Here is an 18,566-nt window from a genome sequence, read left to right as displayed (position 1 = left end):
AGGAGCAACAATCCGTACATGAAGGCTTGGTGTTTTTGTTATTTTGGGCGAGGTACAAGCACATAATGCCTCTTCTGCAAGGCTGTGGTCGGGATAGCCCCGGCTTTGTTAGATTTGATTTACCCAAATAAGAATTCATATGGTCCTTTTATGTATGAGATGGAAATCCGTGGCTTGGGATGAATATTGCATGGGGTCTCTCTCTACTCCTCTTTTTTCCCTCTGTCATTGCATGGGTCTCTCTCCATTCTTTCCTTCTCTACTAATGTCTCTCCTCCTCTTTTTCTCTCTTACACCCCCCCATCCCAACTCAGACACGCATACACCTTCCAACTCCCAACCTCTATCCATCTCAAGCTCCCTCCCCACCTCCTCTTCCTAGCATGCCATACCTAGCTCCATAATGTGAGGCTCAATGAGGCAGAAGGAGAGCTGAGTGAGGCTGGGGCCTATTAGTTTAGCTAGTCATCTATCTTTCAGCTCTATCTCTCTGACAGGCCCGTCTGACAGACTGGCGGGGAACCACCATCCATGCATTTACCGCCGCATATTACCGCCGGCGTCATTTAACACCACTGCACACATGCAAAAAAAAAAAAAAAAAGAGTGTCCAGGTCCTCTTTACTTTGAAGCCTGCTTATGTTCATGCATTGCCTCAAGTGTAGTTTATCAGATGTCGGAAATCTATTTAATAGTGCACAAATGTATGCCTTTTTATTTTTTGTGAATAATTTGATCTCGGAATTGCCCTGGGGTCAGCGGATTTTTTTGGCAAGGAAGCCAGACATATTATTGCTAGAGTGGTTTTGGTGTTTTATTTTGCATTTGGATTAAAGGAGGTTTCAGAAAGCCAAATGCTAGAAAATGCAAAATAACGTCTGGTGTGTCCGTGTTGTTATGCTAGGGTTATCACCAGAGTCAGGGCCTTGTTTTTCTCTTTTTCCAGCTTAAAGTAGTAAGATTTAGCATCTCCATCCTCAGCCCCAAATCTCTGGCAAGCCTCAAATGTTTAGATCTGTGCGTGTGCGTGTATGTGTGCGTGTGTGTGTGTCCGTATGGTGATCTCCAGGGAAAGGATTACAGTGTGACCAAGTGAGCAGTGTGTTTGCGCACTTCATCTCCAAGACCAAGATCCTTTAAACAAAGAGGGACAGATAGATAAAGGGGGGTAGGGAGGGGGGCAAGGAAAGACAGAAAGTGCTTTTCCCCCTGCTTCATTTACATTGTCTTTTATAATCCCGTGTCACTTTAGATTAATTATAATCCATGTTACATTTTCCATGCAAATGTCCCTGATGTGGATTACTTCCAGATAGCTTTGTGCTGTGTGTGTAGATGGTGCATGTCGCCACCATGGCTCAGGGGCCCACTTCTTATAAATAACCAACCAAACAAAGGCCCTAGCATGGAAATGAGTCTGTCAGGCAGCCTAAGGAAATTACAGATCCCTACCTGCTTCAAATTAGCAAAGAAATTACTCATTGTTCCTACAGTCAGATGTTATGTATTAATTTCATGTGCAATCCTAAATTGTGAAATGACATGCAAACTAGATCAGATGCTAAATATTCCATATCAGCATCTTCAAATTCAGATTTTTTTTTTATTTGCATGTATCTTGCAAATTTGCCCAACTTGAGATGAGAGCTGCACTCGTCTTCTGTCTCTCAAAGATGAGATTAAAATATATTAAAGACATTAGCATGTTTAATTACAAGCCTGCAGCAATTCCTTTGTGCATGTATGTGTGTTTTCTGTGTAATGACAGCTTGTTGAACGTCTCAGACGATTTGTCAGATGTGACAAGGCCATGCTCATATTTATCTCTCATTAGAACACAAGCTGGAGATGGAAGAGAAAGGAGGGCTGGTCATTAAAAAACACAAACTATGAGACAGCTGTTGTTTAACAGCCTTCCTCTCTCCATTTCTTTCTCTCCTGTTCTCTTTCTGCATCCCTCCGGCTAGATCTGGGCCTACTGAGTGCTTCAGTGGGAGTTTGGGGTTCAGAGTGTGTTGCTGTAATGTTATCAGGTGACCGGGGGTCAGCCTAATGCGTAACCTCGGAGCAGTAGGCCAGTAAATCATGCCGGCTGGCCCTCCCTGGCCCGTTTTGGCCAGCTCTCCCTCCTAGATTTACTGCTCCGTAACCTTAGCCAGTCTGCCAGGGCTCAGGACAGCTAAATTGAATACTAAATCCAAGCTGCCGCCACCCAGCCTGCTCCCTCTTAATTGACAGCCTTTCCCCCCTCTCCCTGCTCTGTGTTTGTGGGATTTTCTTTTTTACTTTCATGAAATGAAATGTCAGGGACAGAATCTAATTGTTCTGCAGCTTGTAAAAGAAACACAAAATAGAAAAAGACTGAAATAGGTACAGGTTGATTGTTTTGAAAGCCCACTCCTGGATGTAGCCGACTTCATATGGAGTCATAGTCGGAGAGATTTAAGGATTCAATGATATGCTTGTTTGTGTGAAAATCTCATTTGCTTGGTTCAGTTTGCACAAAATGTCTCACCCTTCCTGACAGAAAAGGACAGATTTTCAAATAGATCTGCAGGAAAAGCATTAGCTGTGATTGTGAGGCAGTACTTCTGCCTTTTGGGGAACAATTTCAGCATACCTGAGGTATTTGGTTCTCTCTGTCCTTCTCTATCATTTTCTTTGTTCTTCCTTCTGTTTTGCTCCAATTCTTGGCCTCCCCCTCCGTTGCTCTGTATTTCTCTCCATTTAAGCGCCCACTTGCGTGTATAAGTGTGTATATACGCAGCTCCCTAAACGCCATTGACAGTTGCAAATAAAGATGGGTGGTGAGCGTGCCGCTGTCTCCCCCTGCAATGCAAAAGGGGTTGAGTGTCATAAATCACCTTTTGATTTATCTAATCAAGCAAGGTCCTGCTGCGTGCAGACATTTGTCATTGGTGGTGGTGGTGGTTGTAGGGAGGGGGGGGTCAGGTTTATTCTGCCCCTTCGCTTCACTGGGCTGCAGCTGGTGGAGCCCACCTTAAAGTAAAGGATGGAGGGAAGGTTGCACGGTTGAAGAACAAAGATAGAGACAAAGGGAAATGGGATGAGTCTTGTCTTTGCTGTCTTCCTTTACTCTCAGTAATTATTTTGGCGGTGCAGGTACTTTTGATTACAGGAATGAGTCAAGGTAAAACCTCGAGTAGAGAGACGTTTTGATTTCCCCTCCTAAATTTATAGCCGGTATTCGGATTTTGCTTGCCATCTCATTTATTTGTGGTACAGGTGATTATATCCTTGGAGGACACTCTGCAGTTTCAAATGCCATTCAATCCTTCAAAACAATTTTATTATGCATTGGCAGGACTCGCCATTTAAAGCTCCTAAGTGGCCATAGAGAGAACTGCTCTCTTTGCATTCAAGGTTAACCAACTGTTTTTCTGCATGTGAGTGTCATAAGTGTTGATGAAAGCACTAGGTCGAAGATGAATCTAAGCCAGAAGGACAGATCTCCATGTAGCACACACACACACACAGGCGCACACATGCTACACAAACATACATTTACATTCAATATGACTGTAATCAATGGTGATCTGTGGGCTCTTTCCCCTTGCCCGCATTGTAAATGTGTTTGCAGCCTCTTGTCTGACAATCGCCTCATCTCCTTTCGCAGGGATGTAATTTAGTTGCAAATTGACTCGAAGACGGAGGCAAAAATTGAAAGTTGAAATTAGAAATGGTCATAATAAATACAGGAGGCGGGGCACAGGCTTTGGAAAGGTCAGGTGATATGATGGGCGCTTCCAGGCTGGACCCATCTGACCAATGCAGTGTCAGAGGCCTGTCATGAAGCACATAATACACACACACACACACACACACATGCATGAGCATAGACACATAACGCACGCCAGGGGCCATCGCGAGCAGTGGAAGACGAGATTACCTCGCTATTCTGAGCTGCCGAGCAATTCTCGGATGTTCTTGGAAATTCACATTGTGCCCTTGTGGTTTTTTTCTCCCTCCCCTCTCTCCCTTTCTCTCTCTTTCTTCCACCCTCCCTCTCTCTCTTGTCACTTTCCTTGACAGGCCAATATTTCAGGCTCCAGATATAGGGGATTACAAATAAAATAAGTGGAACGCCTACTTAATGCAACAGAATTAAAATGCATGAACGGGCCGGAGGAATTGATATGCGCCCAATACAAACACGAGCCACAGAATAATATGAAATACAAAATGTTTTTTTCAACCCCCCTCTCCATGTATCAGTGCTTTGATTTCCCTTTTTTTTCCATTTGTGCATCCAGCGTGAAGCGTTGATTCGCAAGAGTGAGGCTCACATATTGCCTTGAGTGACCAGACGAGGGAGGGGAGACAAGAGCAAGGAAGGGTGGGGGTGATGGCTTAGGGAGAAAGGGAGGGATGGAGGGAGGGAGAGTTGCTGTTGCTGTGTCTTTGTGTTGTGCCGAGTGAGTAAATTGCAGTGGCAGAGTATAGCAGGGCCTGCATGGCCTGTATCTCAGGATGAGGCTAATGAAAGATTTATCAGCGGCTGCAGCATTTACTAAATACAACCAGAGGCTGATCTCTCCACATTGAGCCCTGCTGTTAACGTCGCACACGCTTACATGCACACATACAAACAGACACACACACACACTCGCAGCACTGCTACTGTACCACCAGCCGTGACCAAGCCCTGAAAATTTAGCATCTTTTGCAGACAGAGAAGTTGTTGAGGCAGCTGGGGAAATGTATATGAACTAATGAAGTGTATAATATTACCATAACATTTAATGTATGTCGTGCTGTGATAATGAGCCTGCCTGAGTTTTCTCCATTTCACATGTCCTCAGGGCAGAAACACGTCACTGTGTATGGAAGTGAATCATAGTCCAAGCTCGTATCCATGCTTTCGTTGTCAAGGTGTCAAACCATTTTTTCAATCATCATCTCCCAATTAAGGATTGGTGAATTAGTTTAGTGTTTTGCTCATTTACTTCATTAAATGTATAAACTAGTTTTTAGTTACACAGTGATCAAATATGGCAACCAGACACTTCCATTTATTCACTCTCTTATCAATTTTATATCCTTGATAACGTTTTGATTATTATTTCAGTGTCTCATGCAGTATGTATGTGATCTATGGGTGACTATATATCAATGTCACATTGGGCTCAGACACTTTTTTTATCTTGTATTTAATATGTCAATCTGCTCAACCGCTGATTCAAAAAAAAGTCACATTTGAACAAAAAAGTATTGTCAGCCATTAATCATGATGAAATTTTCCATATTTTTAAATCGTTAATATGAATAATCCACATTCTTCCTCTTTCCTCTTTTATCTCTCCCACCATCACCTGCCAGGAGTGAACGCCATATCCAAAGAGGTTACTGGACCCAAAGCTTTGGTGAAACATTCCCTCCTGCCAGATCGACAGATTGAGAGCCCGCCAAAAAGGCCAAAGTCTGCTGAAGGGAAGACCTCTGCCAACGAGCAGGTGAGGCTTTGAATGGTGCATTGAGTCTTTCAGGTGCATAAATGCAAATGAATATGCAAGGTGTTTCATGACAAGGCAACTCTCAAACCTCTAACTGCTTAGTATTTACCTGAGAACAAGCATCTGAGCTATGTATTCATGTATGTCATTTTTATAAGGTACAGCCCGTTCACATTGCTGCATCTTGGGTGCAGGCATCCAACAGCTAATGAGGCAGGTTCTCAGCTGTACACACTAATGAAATCTAACCTTCACCGTCACTTTGGGATGAACTAATGGGGAGATACTTCTAAACAGAAGAGAGCAGAAATGCTAAGCTAAGCATTTAGCAATTGCTGGCGCCAGCTTTCTATCAAAGGGTTAAACGCAGTCCACCATACCTTCCCTGACAGAGCTTTTTAGCATCAAGCACAGTAGGCCAGTCTTTGTGTGCTTAAGTGGAATACCTGCACTAGCCTTAGGCCCCCTCCCTGCTCCTTTCCCCCCTTTTTGCATCTCTTTAAATTATATGTGTTTTTAAATTAGATTATGAAGTATTAGCTCGTCTACTTCTGGGCCCTGCAAGGAGGGAGGACTTAGTCATTTCAGAAATGGATTCTATTAAGACAGGTGGTGTAGAGGCAGCTATGTTCGGAGTACTCCCTGTAATGAGGGCAAAGCATAGCTTGGGAGAGAACACACCTTTGTCATCTGTAATACCCTGATTAGAATTTCTGGCCAAACGTGTTTTCTGGTAATAAAATTGCATGAGTTGCGAGACTTAAGTGAATTACATGAAACATGGTTGATCTACATTTTCAGTGTTGAGGTGGACATGGGGGCTGGTTAAGAGAGGTGAATGTGGTTGGATGAGTTAAGATGGAAGTGGAGCATAACAAAGCCCTGAAAATATAAATTTGGTTTCTTAGATGTGCAGTTTATCAACCCAAATGGCCTGAAAGACATAGTTGTTGCTTGTCAGCCTGAGCTCAAATGTGCTTAGATTTCTGGCTTTTGTAACAGTGTTTTAACTTCCCAGAATCATTACAAATATAGAGAACCATATGGATAAGATGTTAATGAAAGGGAGTGTAATGTTTTTCTTTGTTTGTGGTTTGAAATAACTGTTTTTAAGTTATGATCCATGGGAAAATAACTTATTTGATTATAAAAACAAAACCTCAAATATACACATGCCTACATGAAAACCTCCCCAAAAAATAGAGCTGTATCAGCATCCTAATATTAAAAACATAGCATTACTAGCATGAAAGTCTAATATGCAGAAAAAGTTCTTCCTGTCCTTTGCAAGGAAACAGTTTTATCAGATCCCCTCTACAGCCAGATACTTATTGTGGGATCTTGTCTTTTTAGGTCCAACAGTGTCCATACTGCAACTACAGCAGTAAAGATGCCAACCGTATGCAGCTCCATGTGATGTCCCAGCATTCAATGCAGCCAGTTATCCGCTGCCCACTGTGCCAGGATGTCCTGAGCAACAAAATTCACCTGCAGCTGCATCTCACACACCTCCACAGTGTGGCTCCTGATTGTGTGGAAAAGCTGATTATGACTGTAAGTACAAGAAATGTTTATTAAGTAGATCTGTGTGTGTTGGCAAGAAAATATATTTATTTGTTGTTAACAAATTTGAAAATTTTATTTTTCTGTTTTCTTTGAGGCAAAAACTAAAAGATGGAAAGTTTTAATATCTCGCAAATATTGGCGATAGTCTGTAGTCTTATATAGATATTTTTAACTGAATTAGCAAATGAATAATTTCATTGTGTCTTCATAGGTTGTGGGACCTGACACGGCAACACCAAACAACACAATGCATCCCCAAACCGGACAAGACAAAGGTCTATCCTTAATGGATCCCTCTACCTCTCTGACTGATGGGTCAGGAAAGTCACAGGGTAGGTATTTTTTGGTTTGTTTAATAAAATATTTTTTAATTAATTAATTTTTTATTTTTTTTTTTAATATTTAAATGGTGCAGTGTGTTTTAATTTGAATTGTGTTTTCTGTTCAAGGAAACATCTCAAAGGATGAGCTGATCTCTCAAGACAAGAATGACTTGGACCTCCAGAGTGAGGAACTCAAGCCTCCAAAGGAAGCCTCAGAGGCTCCAGGCTGGAAGAGAGCTGTTGGATTAGGACATGACAGCAAGTCTCCTGATACTCTACAAGACCATCTCAGTGAGCTCCAAAGGCTGCAGCAGCAACAACAGCAGCTGTCAGTATCTGATCGGCATGTCTACAAATATCGTTGCAATCACTGCAGCCTGGCTTTCAAGACAATGCAGAAGCTTCAGATACATTCCCAATACCATGCCATCAGAGCAGCCACTATGTGCAGCCTTTGCCAGCGCAGCTTTAGGACATTCCTGGCCCTCAGGAAACACTTGGAAAATGGACACCCTGAACTTAGCGAGGCTGAAGTACAGCAACTCATCGGAAATCTGCCACTGAATGGAGATATCACTGAGAGTGAGGCCAGGGCGTTAGAAGAAGCTCAAGTCTTTGACCATGACTTAGACAAAGATGATGAAATGGACCAAGAAGAGAAGCCCAGTCCAACAGGAAGTGACAGTGGCTCTCTGCTAGATGACATGGGAGCAGAACCAAAACGGACCTTACCGTTTAGAAAAGGGCCAAACTTTACGATGGAGAAATTTTTGGATCCTTCTAGGCCTTATAAGTGCACAGTATGTAAGGAGTCCTTCACACAGAAGAACATCTTGCTGGTCCACTATAACTCAGTTTCCCATCTGCATAAGTTGAAGAAGGTTCTTCAAGAGGCATCAAGCCCAGTCCCACAGGAGGCAAGTAACAGCATTGACAACAAGCCATTCAAATGCAATATTTGCAATGTTGCTTACAGCCAAAGCTCAACACTTGAAATTCATATGAGGTCAGTACTACACCAGACCAAAGCCAGAACAGCCAAAAGTGAAATGAGCAGCAGTGGCAGTAACAGTGGAACAAGTTGTCCAGTCCCTGCAAAAAGCCCAGCCCCAAGCACACAAGGGAACAACAGCAACGCAGATACTGCTAGAAGTGGCACACCCTCTACAAACAAAGAAAACACTGTGGAACCCAAAGAGGCTAACAGCAGCAACACAAAACAGACAACATCTACTGACCATGTTTCGTCACAGGCAAGCAGCCACCAGTCTGCACAGTCCTCAGCCCAGCTACAGCTACAGCTTCAACATGAACTGCAACAACAGGCTGCCTTCTTTCAGCCCCAGTTCCTGAATCCAGCTTTCTTCCCCCATTTTCCAATGACACCAGAAGCACTTCTGCAGTTTCAGCAGCCACAGTTCCTATTCCCCTTTTACATCCCAGGTGCAGAGTTCAACCTTAGCCCAGAACTCGCCCTTCATTCAGCAGCAGCTTTTGGGATGCCTGGCCTTACCGGATCTTTCCTAGAGGACCTGAAGCAGCAGATGCAACAACAACACCAGTTGCAGCAAGCTCAGGCACAGCAGCAGCAACAGCAGCAAGCCTCACAGTCACAAATTCAACAACAGAAAAATCAGCAACTGCAGAACCACAAACCCAAAGTGGAGTGCAGCAGTGTGTCAGTTTCAGAAATCCAAATGTCAAGAGAGGCAGAGGACCACCTCGAAAAACAAGAGAACCGAGCAAAGATGGAAAATGCAAATGAGGCATCAAGTGACACAGGAAAAGACAGCAGAGACCCTAAAAAGTCAAAGTTCCCTGAGCCATTGATTCCTCCACCACGTATAGTGTCCGGAGCAAGAGGAAATGCAGCCAAGGCACTGCTGGAGAACTTTGGATTTGAGCTGGTCATCCAGTACAATGAAAACAGACAAAAGAACCAGAAGAAAAACAAAGATGGGGTTGAACAAGCAGAAATGAACACGGACAAGCTTGAGTGTGGGATGTGTGGGAAACTGTTCTCCAACATGCTCATCCTGAAAAGCCACCAGGAACATGTGCACAGTCAGTTTTTCCCATATGTAGAGCTGGAAAAGTTTGCTCAGCAGTATAGAGAGGCCTATGACAAACTCTATCCAATAAACCCTTCTTCACCAGAGACTCCACCACCTCCACCGCCACCACCTCCCCCTCCTCCACCTCCACCTCCTGCACCAGCTCCAGTGACAACCCCTCAGCCCCCTTCAACATCAATGACCAAGCCCCAGACTCCAGTACCATCACCTGTTCCTGTCCCCCATCAGACCCAACACCAACCCTCTCACCAGACAACCGCAAACCAGTCACCAGCCCCTCCTCCACCACCGACTGCCCCTCCTGCCCCTCCACAAGTGCAACTTCCTGTACCCTTGGATTTGCCCCTGTTTCCACCCCTCATGATGCAGTCCGTCCAGCACCCAGGCCTGCCTCCTCAGCTTGCGCTCCAGTTGCCCACAATGGACTCTCTCTCTACAGACCTTACCCAGCTCTGCCAGCAACAATTGGGTCTTGACCCAAACTTCCTTCGCCAGTCCCAGTTTAAGCGACCTCGCACCCGTATTACAGATGATCAGCTGAAGATCCTTCGAGCTAACTTTGATATTAACAACTCCCCCAATGAAGAGCAAATTCAGGAGATGTCAGAGAAGTCTGGTTTGCCCCAAAAAGTCATAAAGCACTGGTTTCGTAACACTCTCTTCAAGGAGAGACAACGAAGTAAAGACTCTCCCTATAATTTCAATATTCCTCCTATTACTACATTGGAAGACATCAGAATGGAGCCTCAGCTCAGCTCACATGAATACTACAGAACTGACTCTGCTGTCAACAAGAGGTCCTCCAGGACGAGATTCACTGATTACCAGCTGAGGGTGCTGCAAGATTTCTTTGACACTAATGCCTATCCAAAAGATGATGAGATTGAGCAGCTGTCCACTGTTCTCAACCTGCCAAGCAGAGTCATCGTGGTGTGGTTCCAGAATGCACGCCAGAAAGCTCGCAAGAGCTATGAAAACCAGGCTGATTGTAAAGATAATGAGAAGAAAGAACTGACCAATGAGCGATACATCAGAACTAGCAACATGCAGTACCAGTGTAAAAAGTGCAACATTGTGTTCCCACGCATCTTTGACCTTATCACACACCAGAAAAAGCTGTGTTATAAGGATGAGGATGAAGAAGGGAATGAGGAAAGCAACTGCGAGGATTACGCAGATTACATTGAGCAAAGTCAGGCCAGGACTTCCCAATTACCCTCCGAACAAACCAAACAGTGCCATGGGACTGCCACTAGTTCAGGCTCCAGTTCACCTGTGATGCCGTCTCCTCGTGCAAGCATTGGCAAAAACTCGCCTAAGCCAGATGTTGCCATTGAAACTGAACCTAAACACAATGAGACTGCCCCCTCTCCAGTGATCAAGTCATTACCAGAACCGAGACCATCTAAGGCTTGCACACCTCAGCCACCTCCTCAAAAAACTCCACAGCCACAAATGTCAAGACCCCATTCCCAACCACAAGCAGCTGCAGTGCCCTCAAGTCCTCTCTCCCTGGCCCTTTCATCCCTTACCAACAGTCTCCCCCACCAGATGCTGCAGTACCAGTGTGACCAGTGTAAGATTGCATTCCCTACTGTAGAGCTATGGCAGGAGCACCAGCACATGCATTTCTTGGCTGCCCAAAACCAATTCCTTCACTCCCAGTTCCTTGAAAGACCCATTGATATGCCCTATATGATATTTGACCCCAACAATCCCCTCATGGCTAGCCAGCTGTTATCTGGTGGACTCTCCCAAATCCCCTCTCAGGGTAGTTCTGGTTTGGCCTCTGCTACAGGTTCAGGGGCAATGAAGAGGAAACTAGACGACAAGGATGAAAATGGCAATGATAAAGAAGGTGGAAACAGTGGTGAGGAGCAGCACAGAGATAAGCGTTTGAGAACCACCATCACGCCAGAACAACTGGAGATTCTCTATGATAAATACCTACTTGACTCTAACCCAACAAGGAAGATGTTGGACCATATTGCACGAGAAGTTGGCTTGAAAAAGAGAGTTGTGCAAGTTTGGTTCCAAAACACCCGTGCAAGAGAAAGAAAGGGGCAGTTTAGGGCTATAGGGCCCTCCCAGTCCCACAAGAAATGCCCGTTTTGCAGAGCACTCTTCAAAGCAAAATCTGCTCTGGATAGTCACATACGATCAAGACACTGGCATGAGGCTAAGCAGGCGGGCTTTAGCTTGCCACCAAGTCCAATGATGAGTCAAGACAACGAAAGAGGGGAAAGCCCAAATAAGTATAACTTCTTTGACTACCCACATCTGCCTACCAAGACTGAGCCAAATGAGTATGAGCTACCTGCTGCATCCTCGACTCCAGTCAAACCAACTGAGGCGCAAGTAAAAAACTTCTTAAGCCCTTCATCCTTAAAAGCTGAAAACTGTGATGAAACTGAAGGGCCTGTTATTAATTCAGCAGAAACCTCATCCTTTGATCTCATTAAGATGGATTTTGATGAGACATCATCAATTAACACAGCCATAAGTGATGCCACAACTGGTGATGAGGGTAACAACAATGAGGTTGAGAGCTTCACAGCAAATGGAGGAGATAAGCTGTGTGACAACAAGAGTGGCCTGGCATCAAATTCTGATGGTGGCAATGAGAGGTTCCAATTCAGCATGGTAAGCCCTGCCCTCAGCTTCTCTGGAAAGGACTGTGACTCTTATTTTAGCTCCAGAGATGATGACATGGATGATAACTATGACAGGAGTGAATCGTCAAGCTTAGCTGATCCCAGTTCCCCTAGTCCCTTTGGGTCTGGAAACCCCTTCAGCAAGTCTGGGAAAGGCAACAGCACTGGAGAGAGGCCGGGCCACAAACGATTCAGGACTCAGATGAGCAACCTGCAACTCAAAGTCCTCAAAGCGTGTTTTAGTGACTACCGCACTCCTACAATGCAAGAGTGCGAAATGCTGGGCAATGAGATTGGACTCCCCAAGCGCGTTGTCCAGGTGTGGTTCCAGAATGCCCGTGCTAAAGAAAAGAAATTCAAGATAAACATTGGAAAGCCATTCATGATAAGTCAAGGCTCACCAGATGGGCCGAGGCCTGAGTGTACTTTGTGTGGTGTGAAGTACACTGCCCGGATGTCCGTCCGAGACCACATCTTCTCCAAACAGCACATCACCAAAGTGCAAGAAACCCTGGGAAACCAGGTGGATCGTGAAAAGGACTACCTAGCACCAACCACTGTCCGTCAGCTGATGGCCCAGCAGGAGCTGGACCGGATGAAGAAAGCTGGTGAGGGACTCAGCCTGCCTGGCCAGCAGACTTCAGTGGACAACAATAATGCACTTCATGGCCTCAGCCTGCCTTCAGGCTACCCAGGGTTAACTGGCCTCCCGCCGGTACTACTTCCTGGGGTCAATGGGCCATCATCACTTCCTGTTTTCCCACCCAACACACCTGGTGAGTTAGTATGACGAACACTGAAAGACAAAGTTAAATAGAATAGAAGCTTTATAAACTGAGCTTATCATGCACTATTTTATTCTACTATACTACTGTTCATTCTGTATCACAGTGGTGTTTGTTAAAAAGTCTTATTTTTTAAACTTTTAAAACAAAAATGATGGTGTAAGTGCATGCATAACTTCATCATCAGAGATGAACTGCTAACTGATAATTCAGAGATTTTCTAAGACAAATGTGTCTATATCATGTTATTTTGCCTGTGTTGTTTGTTTTTCCCCTTATTGTAGGTTTGGTATATTTATATTATGAAATATTGGCAAATTGAAACTATCATAAAGCGCATGTGACAGTTTTGATCCATAACAAAATCTTAACATGAGAAGTAAAACTCAGCCAGTGAAAATTAAGCATCTTTGCCTTGTCATACAAACTAATTTCCACAGTGATCTGGGATTGAATATTTAAATATTGAATATTTCCATATTTATATACCACTGTATTTCAGCTTTAGCGTCTCCCGGTGCTGGCATGCTTGGGTTCCCTACACCAGCCACCCCCTCTCCTGCCATGTCTCTCAGCACTACCCCAACCAAGACTCTTCTGCAGACTCCTCCTCCTCCTCCTCCACCTCCTCCTCCTCCTCCTGTTCCCTCCACACCTTTGGCAGCAGTAAATCATACAGAGCAGCAAGGTAAAGACACAGAGAGAGACAGCAGCAAGAAACCAGGAGAAAAGCCACCCCAGACAAAGGTTAAGGACCGAGAGAATGAGAGCAGCTCACGCCCTGAGACCCCCAGCATGGCCAAGAAAAGGGAGAAATCATGTCCAGCTTCAGGGAAACCAGGAAGTGAGACAACACTGGACCCCGCGCAGCTTCAGGCACTTCAGAATGCTCTGGCAACAGGTGATCCCAGCTCGTTTTTGGGGGGGCAGTTCCTGCCCTACTTCCTACCTGGATTCCCAAACTGCTTCTCTCCCCAGCTTCCTAGAGGGGTCCAAACAGGGGGCTATTTCCCACCACTGTGTGGAATGGAGGGCCTGTTTCCATATGGCCCAGCAGCCGTACCGCAAGCTGCCATGGCTGCTGGTCTCTCCCCAACCGCTCTCTTGCAGCAGTACCAGCAGTACCAGCAGTCCCTTCAGGATTCACTGCAGAAGCAACAGCAGCAGCAGCAGAAACAGCTTGAGCAGCTGCAGAAACAACAACAACAGCAGCAGCAGCAACACAAAGCAACCCCTGTGAAGACACCCCAGAGCATTAAGAGCACCGCCACCACCAACTCTTTCAAACCAAAAGAAGCTATAGAGGCTAAGGATGAAACCAACAAAGGCTCTTCAACAGAAAGCACAAAAGAAGAACCGAAAACAGATACCAAAAGTACCATGGATTTTCCAGACGCTTTTATTGTACCGTCCGTCAAGCATGAGTTTATATGCAGGAAGTGCCAGATGATTTTTGCTGACGAAGATTCGGTGGTGCGTCATCAGAAGTCCTTCTGTTACTTCGGACATCCTTTTACTGACCCGCAAGAGACAGTGCTTCGAAAGGCAGTGAGCAACTACACTTGTGTTGCCTGCAATGTGGTCGTTAACGGGAATGAAGCACTTGGCCAACACCTTCAGTCGAGCTTGCACAAAGAGAAAACAATCAAACAAGCAATGAGAAATGCCAAAGAGCATACTAGATTATTACCTCACTCTGTCTGCTCCCCTACTCCTAACACCACATCTACCTCGCAGTCTGCAGCTTCTTCTAATAACACCTTTCCTCATCTCTCTCACTTGTCCATGAAGTCCTGGCCAAATGTCCTGTTCCAGGCCACCACAGCCCGGAAAGCTGCTTCCTCCTCCCCGTCTGCCTCTCCTCCCCCTCCCCTCTCCTCACCTTCAACGGTTACCTCAACTTCCTGCAGCACCTCAGGGGTTCCAACCTCACTACCCACCGAGAGTTGTTCAGATGAGTCTGACAATGAGCTAAGCCAGAAGCTGGATGACTTAGATAACGCGTTGGAAGTCAAGGCTAAGTCAGCCTCTGGCCTAGACGCGAGCTTCAGTAGTATCAGAATGGATATGTTCAGTGTGTAGGAGTGACAAAAGGATCCCTTGCTTAAAGAAAAAAATAAGACTTTTTAAACTGCAGTTCCAAAGTTTCTCTTAACCCAAAAAATTACAGTACCAAATGATTGACTCAGGATTGTTTTTCCCATATTGATATGCTGGCAAGATATTGATTGATTTTTGTTATGGACAGAACTGTTGCAGATGCTTGACTGAGCTTATATTGTATACAAAAACATGGAGTAGGAAAAAATCCCACAGGCCTCCTTGGGGGGGCTTGTTTCAAGCCAAAAACTCTCACGATAGCAAATTGCACCTCAGCTGGATTGTTTTCCAAATGCTAGCATGTACTGTATGGGATGACGATCCAGAACCCTCAAAGAGAATCTCTCTTAGTTTAGATAGGTGTAATTCAGTAGCTTTAAATTCTCAGGTCAGAACATAACATTTCTCATTTGTTAAAGCAGCAACAAGCCTGGGTACACTTGGCTTATAACCAAAACATGTCAAGCTTTATCGGACGCATTTCCTTGATGTGTATAGAGTACCAAGAGACAATATTACTGTTACAGTGGACGATGTGCATATCCTTTTAGTTTTGCCCTACAAAGACAGTATGGTTTTGCCACTGAGGGAATTTAGAATGATGAAGTAAATGTGTATGATGCCCCTGTGTTTGCCAGTTTGTATTACAACAAGCTGTATCTATTTCCCACCCCCTTTTTTCTTGTAGTATATACTAATCTGTGCCAACTCTTACCCTTTCACTTTTACCTCTGCTCACACCCTTTTCTGAAGAGGTAATAACTCTAGTTTTGATAGACTCTCTCGAATTATGTGAATATAACATTTTTCAGTTGTGAATTGCTGTACTGTTACGGTACCTGCTTGTGTCTGGACTATAGTGCACTTATTTTGTTTTTATTTGTCTTTTATTATTTGATTAGGCCATTTGTTAATTTAATAGATTTTTTCTGTTTGTATGTATGTATGTATGTTTGTGATTTAATTATTATTTGTGTCTATTGCAGCAGCATATTGGTCCATATTTGTTACAGGATTGATGCCTAACAATCTAGAGACCTATTTAACAATTGGTGCATCCACGAAAGCAGTACTGTATACTTGAAACTGTTAAGGTACAAGTTGGTCACAATGTTAAAAAAGGTATGATCATTTGCTATACATTTGCAAATATGCTGCTTTAAAAGGGGGACAACAGCATTTTTGTTGTATATTAAGACATTTTCATGTACTTGTAGGACTTAAAACAGTGTTACACCTATACGCAGACATTTTGTGCATAGGTAAACGTCCTCCCATCAGTTTTCCGGGCACTTCTGATGATCTACAGTTAAAGTCAACATTCTAATTTTTCACATTTAGTGATTTCAACGTTGCAAAGTATTACCTTACAAAGTTTTGCTGCTACTGTGTAATGTTATTTTGCTTGCCATAAATTCTCTCAACTTTCTACCAGACATAATACTGATCCATTAATTGCTTTGCTTTGCTATTTTTTATTTCATATCATTTTGTTTTGTTTTGTTTTGTTTCTTTGCTGTGGAACTAAGAATGTGAAAGCTGTCAAAGGGTGTTCAATTTTTTACGAATCACTTTCTAGTTTGGTAATTGAAACCAATGTGATTCATTCCAAAGTAACAGAAGGCTATTTGTATGAAAGAAAAAGGCTTGTGAACAAAGAAAGCTAAGCTGTTGTACATATTCGTAGTTGGCTGTGCATGGTACAAATTTATTAATATGAAGAAATGCAAAAATGTATTGCTTTTGGTATTTCCTATTCTGAGATGAGCAAGTAGCATGTAATGCAACTGTTTGACAGGTTAAATCAAATCATGCTTAGTTATTGTTTCAAACAATGAAATCAAGTAACATTTCCTCTTATTTTTTATTATTGTAAAGGTGTTTTTTTTTTCAAAGTTTTAAAGCAAAATGTCAGTTTTTAATTTTCTGTGTGAGCTTTTTAATGTCATTATTTGGATTTTTAGTATTTTAACATTTTCTTTAATCCTGAAGACACTTTTCGATTGTGTTTCATAAGAGACATCCTGGGCTCCCAAGGTGCAATTCTGCCATTGTACAAACATGAGCGACTGTCCTGATTCCAAAGGCTTTCACAACCCTGGCTTTTTGCCTTTCCCACTCTGTGGCTCAGCATTAAAAGACTGAACTGTCCGCTAGCATCGTGTGCTAAGATGCTGGCATCAGACAGGACGCTTTCCACACCAAGGACTGGTAAAAGCTAACAAACCAACAAAAAGGATGGTCCAACAATATAACTGTACATAGATATTGCAACTGCACAGCAGCCAAAAAGAGAAAAAAAAAGAACTTTTTAAAAAAAATGGATGGATTGTGTCATGTTTATGGGGACAGCCTTCAAAAGGTTGAAATTGGAATTGTTCTTCTGGATGTCAAAGGGATTTTCATGGCGCAATCATATCCTACACAATATGTACTCTTCAACATCTGGGTTACATAGGAAATGCACCCTGAGGTTTTAATAAGAAGAAGCCCCTATGGCTAAAACTTTAAATAAACTAAACCAAAAATGTTATTGATGTTTTATATATAGAGAGTAGTCGCATTAGTTTTTGTTACTGTACTGTTTGAGGTCTCAACTGTACCGTATCACGGTAATAACATGGTTTTGAAACCTTTTTTTTATTTTGTCACAGACCTGTTGTCATAGTTGAAATGACGTTTATTGTAGATGGTATTTGAACAACTTCTGGAAATAGTTCATCAAGTATGTTTGTTGCTCATTGTTGTGATACATTAAAAACTGTATCTGCAAACCAGTCGAGTCTCATCAAATGTTTCATTGTGCTATCTTTCACAGTACCTTGTATGTTAAGGTTTCACTTATCTCAAAACTCTCATGAAATAATATCACCTAGCACAGTTTCAATACAGTTTATTGAATCAACAAACAATTGATTTTTGCTTTATTTAATAAATTGATGTTACATGTATATCTAGTTATTACCATGTAATATCAGAATCTTAACTTGAGATGTGATTGGTATTGTTTGAATATTTTGACATTAAGTTTAAATATATTACTGGTTAAAAAAAAACAAAAAAAATCTGAATGACACTTTGATTACTGTCACTGCTATTGGCATTTCAGCTCAGTTTTAGCTAAAGGCTTGTTTTGGAAGACAACTGACTATACGTTTTACTTTTTCTGGTTTGTACAGTGGTTTACTCTACATGTGAATGGGTCACACCTTTTTCCCCAAACCTTCAGTACGCCTTGGCAAAAACTTGATCAAAATCAGGGGTGCGTCTAAAGGGGTGGCACTAATCCTTAAAATCTGATCAACCAGCCCAAAATCTTAACTTTGATTGATTTGTCAGAGGTAAATTATCTCTCTTTCATTGTGACTACAAGAAAATCACAGCAATGACAGCATTGTGATATGTATGTAAAGCTTAGAAAAGGCTAGTTTTTCTGTCAAGTTGAGGAGTGGTAAGACAAGGGTCAAGTGACATGATCTATCATTAACTCAACTAATTATCAGAAGTGACTAACTCACACGTCATCATTCATTTCTAAAGATGTACAAAGTTAAGATTTATCTGGATTACCAGAAACGTCAGATGAAGG

General features: G+C 43.1%; 1 protein-coding gene across 4 annotated transcripts in view; it reads left to right on the top strand.

Annotated features, from left to right (window-relative positions):
• Window positions 1–17,754, top strand: part of zfhx4 (zinc finger homeobox 4) — a 92,276-nt gene extending 74,522 nt beyond the window's left edge. For 3 of the 4 annotated variants that reach the window (XM_074693887.1, XM_074693886.1, XM_074693885.1), the window contains exons 8-12: window positions 5,341–5,474; window positions 6,828–7,028; window positions 7,252–7,372; window positions 7,490–12,868; window positions 13,380–17,754. In XM_074693887.1, coding sequence (XP_074549988.1) covers window positions 5,341–5,474; window positions 6,828–7,028; window positions 7,252–7,372; window positions 7,490–12,868; window positions 13,380–14,959 — 7,415 coding nt within the window. In that variant the 3' untranslated portion in view covers window positions 14,960–17,754. Of the gene's footprint in view, window positions 1–5,340; window positions 5,475–6,827; window positions 7,029–7,251; window positions 7,373–7,489; window positions 12,883–13,379 lie in introns of those variants that run through there. The other variant, XM_074693888.1, reaches the window with a different exon arrangement.
• Window positions 17,755–18,566: the final 812 nt, after the last annotated feature.

The sequence above is a fragment of the Halichoeres trimaculatus genome, unplaced genomic scaffold (assembly GCF_033239565.1).
Source record: "Halichoeres trimaculatus isolate MK-OKI-2021-1 unplaced genomic scaffold, fHalTri1.1 fHalTri1_scaffold_18, whole genome shotgun sequence".
Lineage (NCBI taxonomy): Eukaryota > Metazoa > Chordata > Actinopteri > Labriformes > Labridae > Halichoeres > Halichoeres trimaculatus.
The sequence above is the reverse complement of the archived record's forward strand: the minus strand, read 5'-3'. Positions and strand labels throughout refer to the sequence as shown.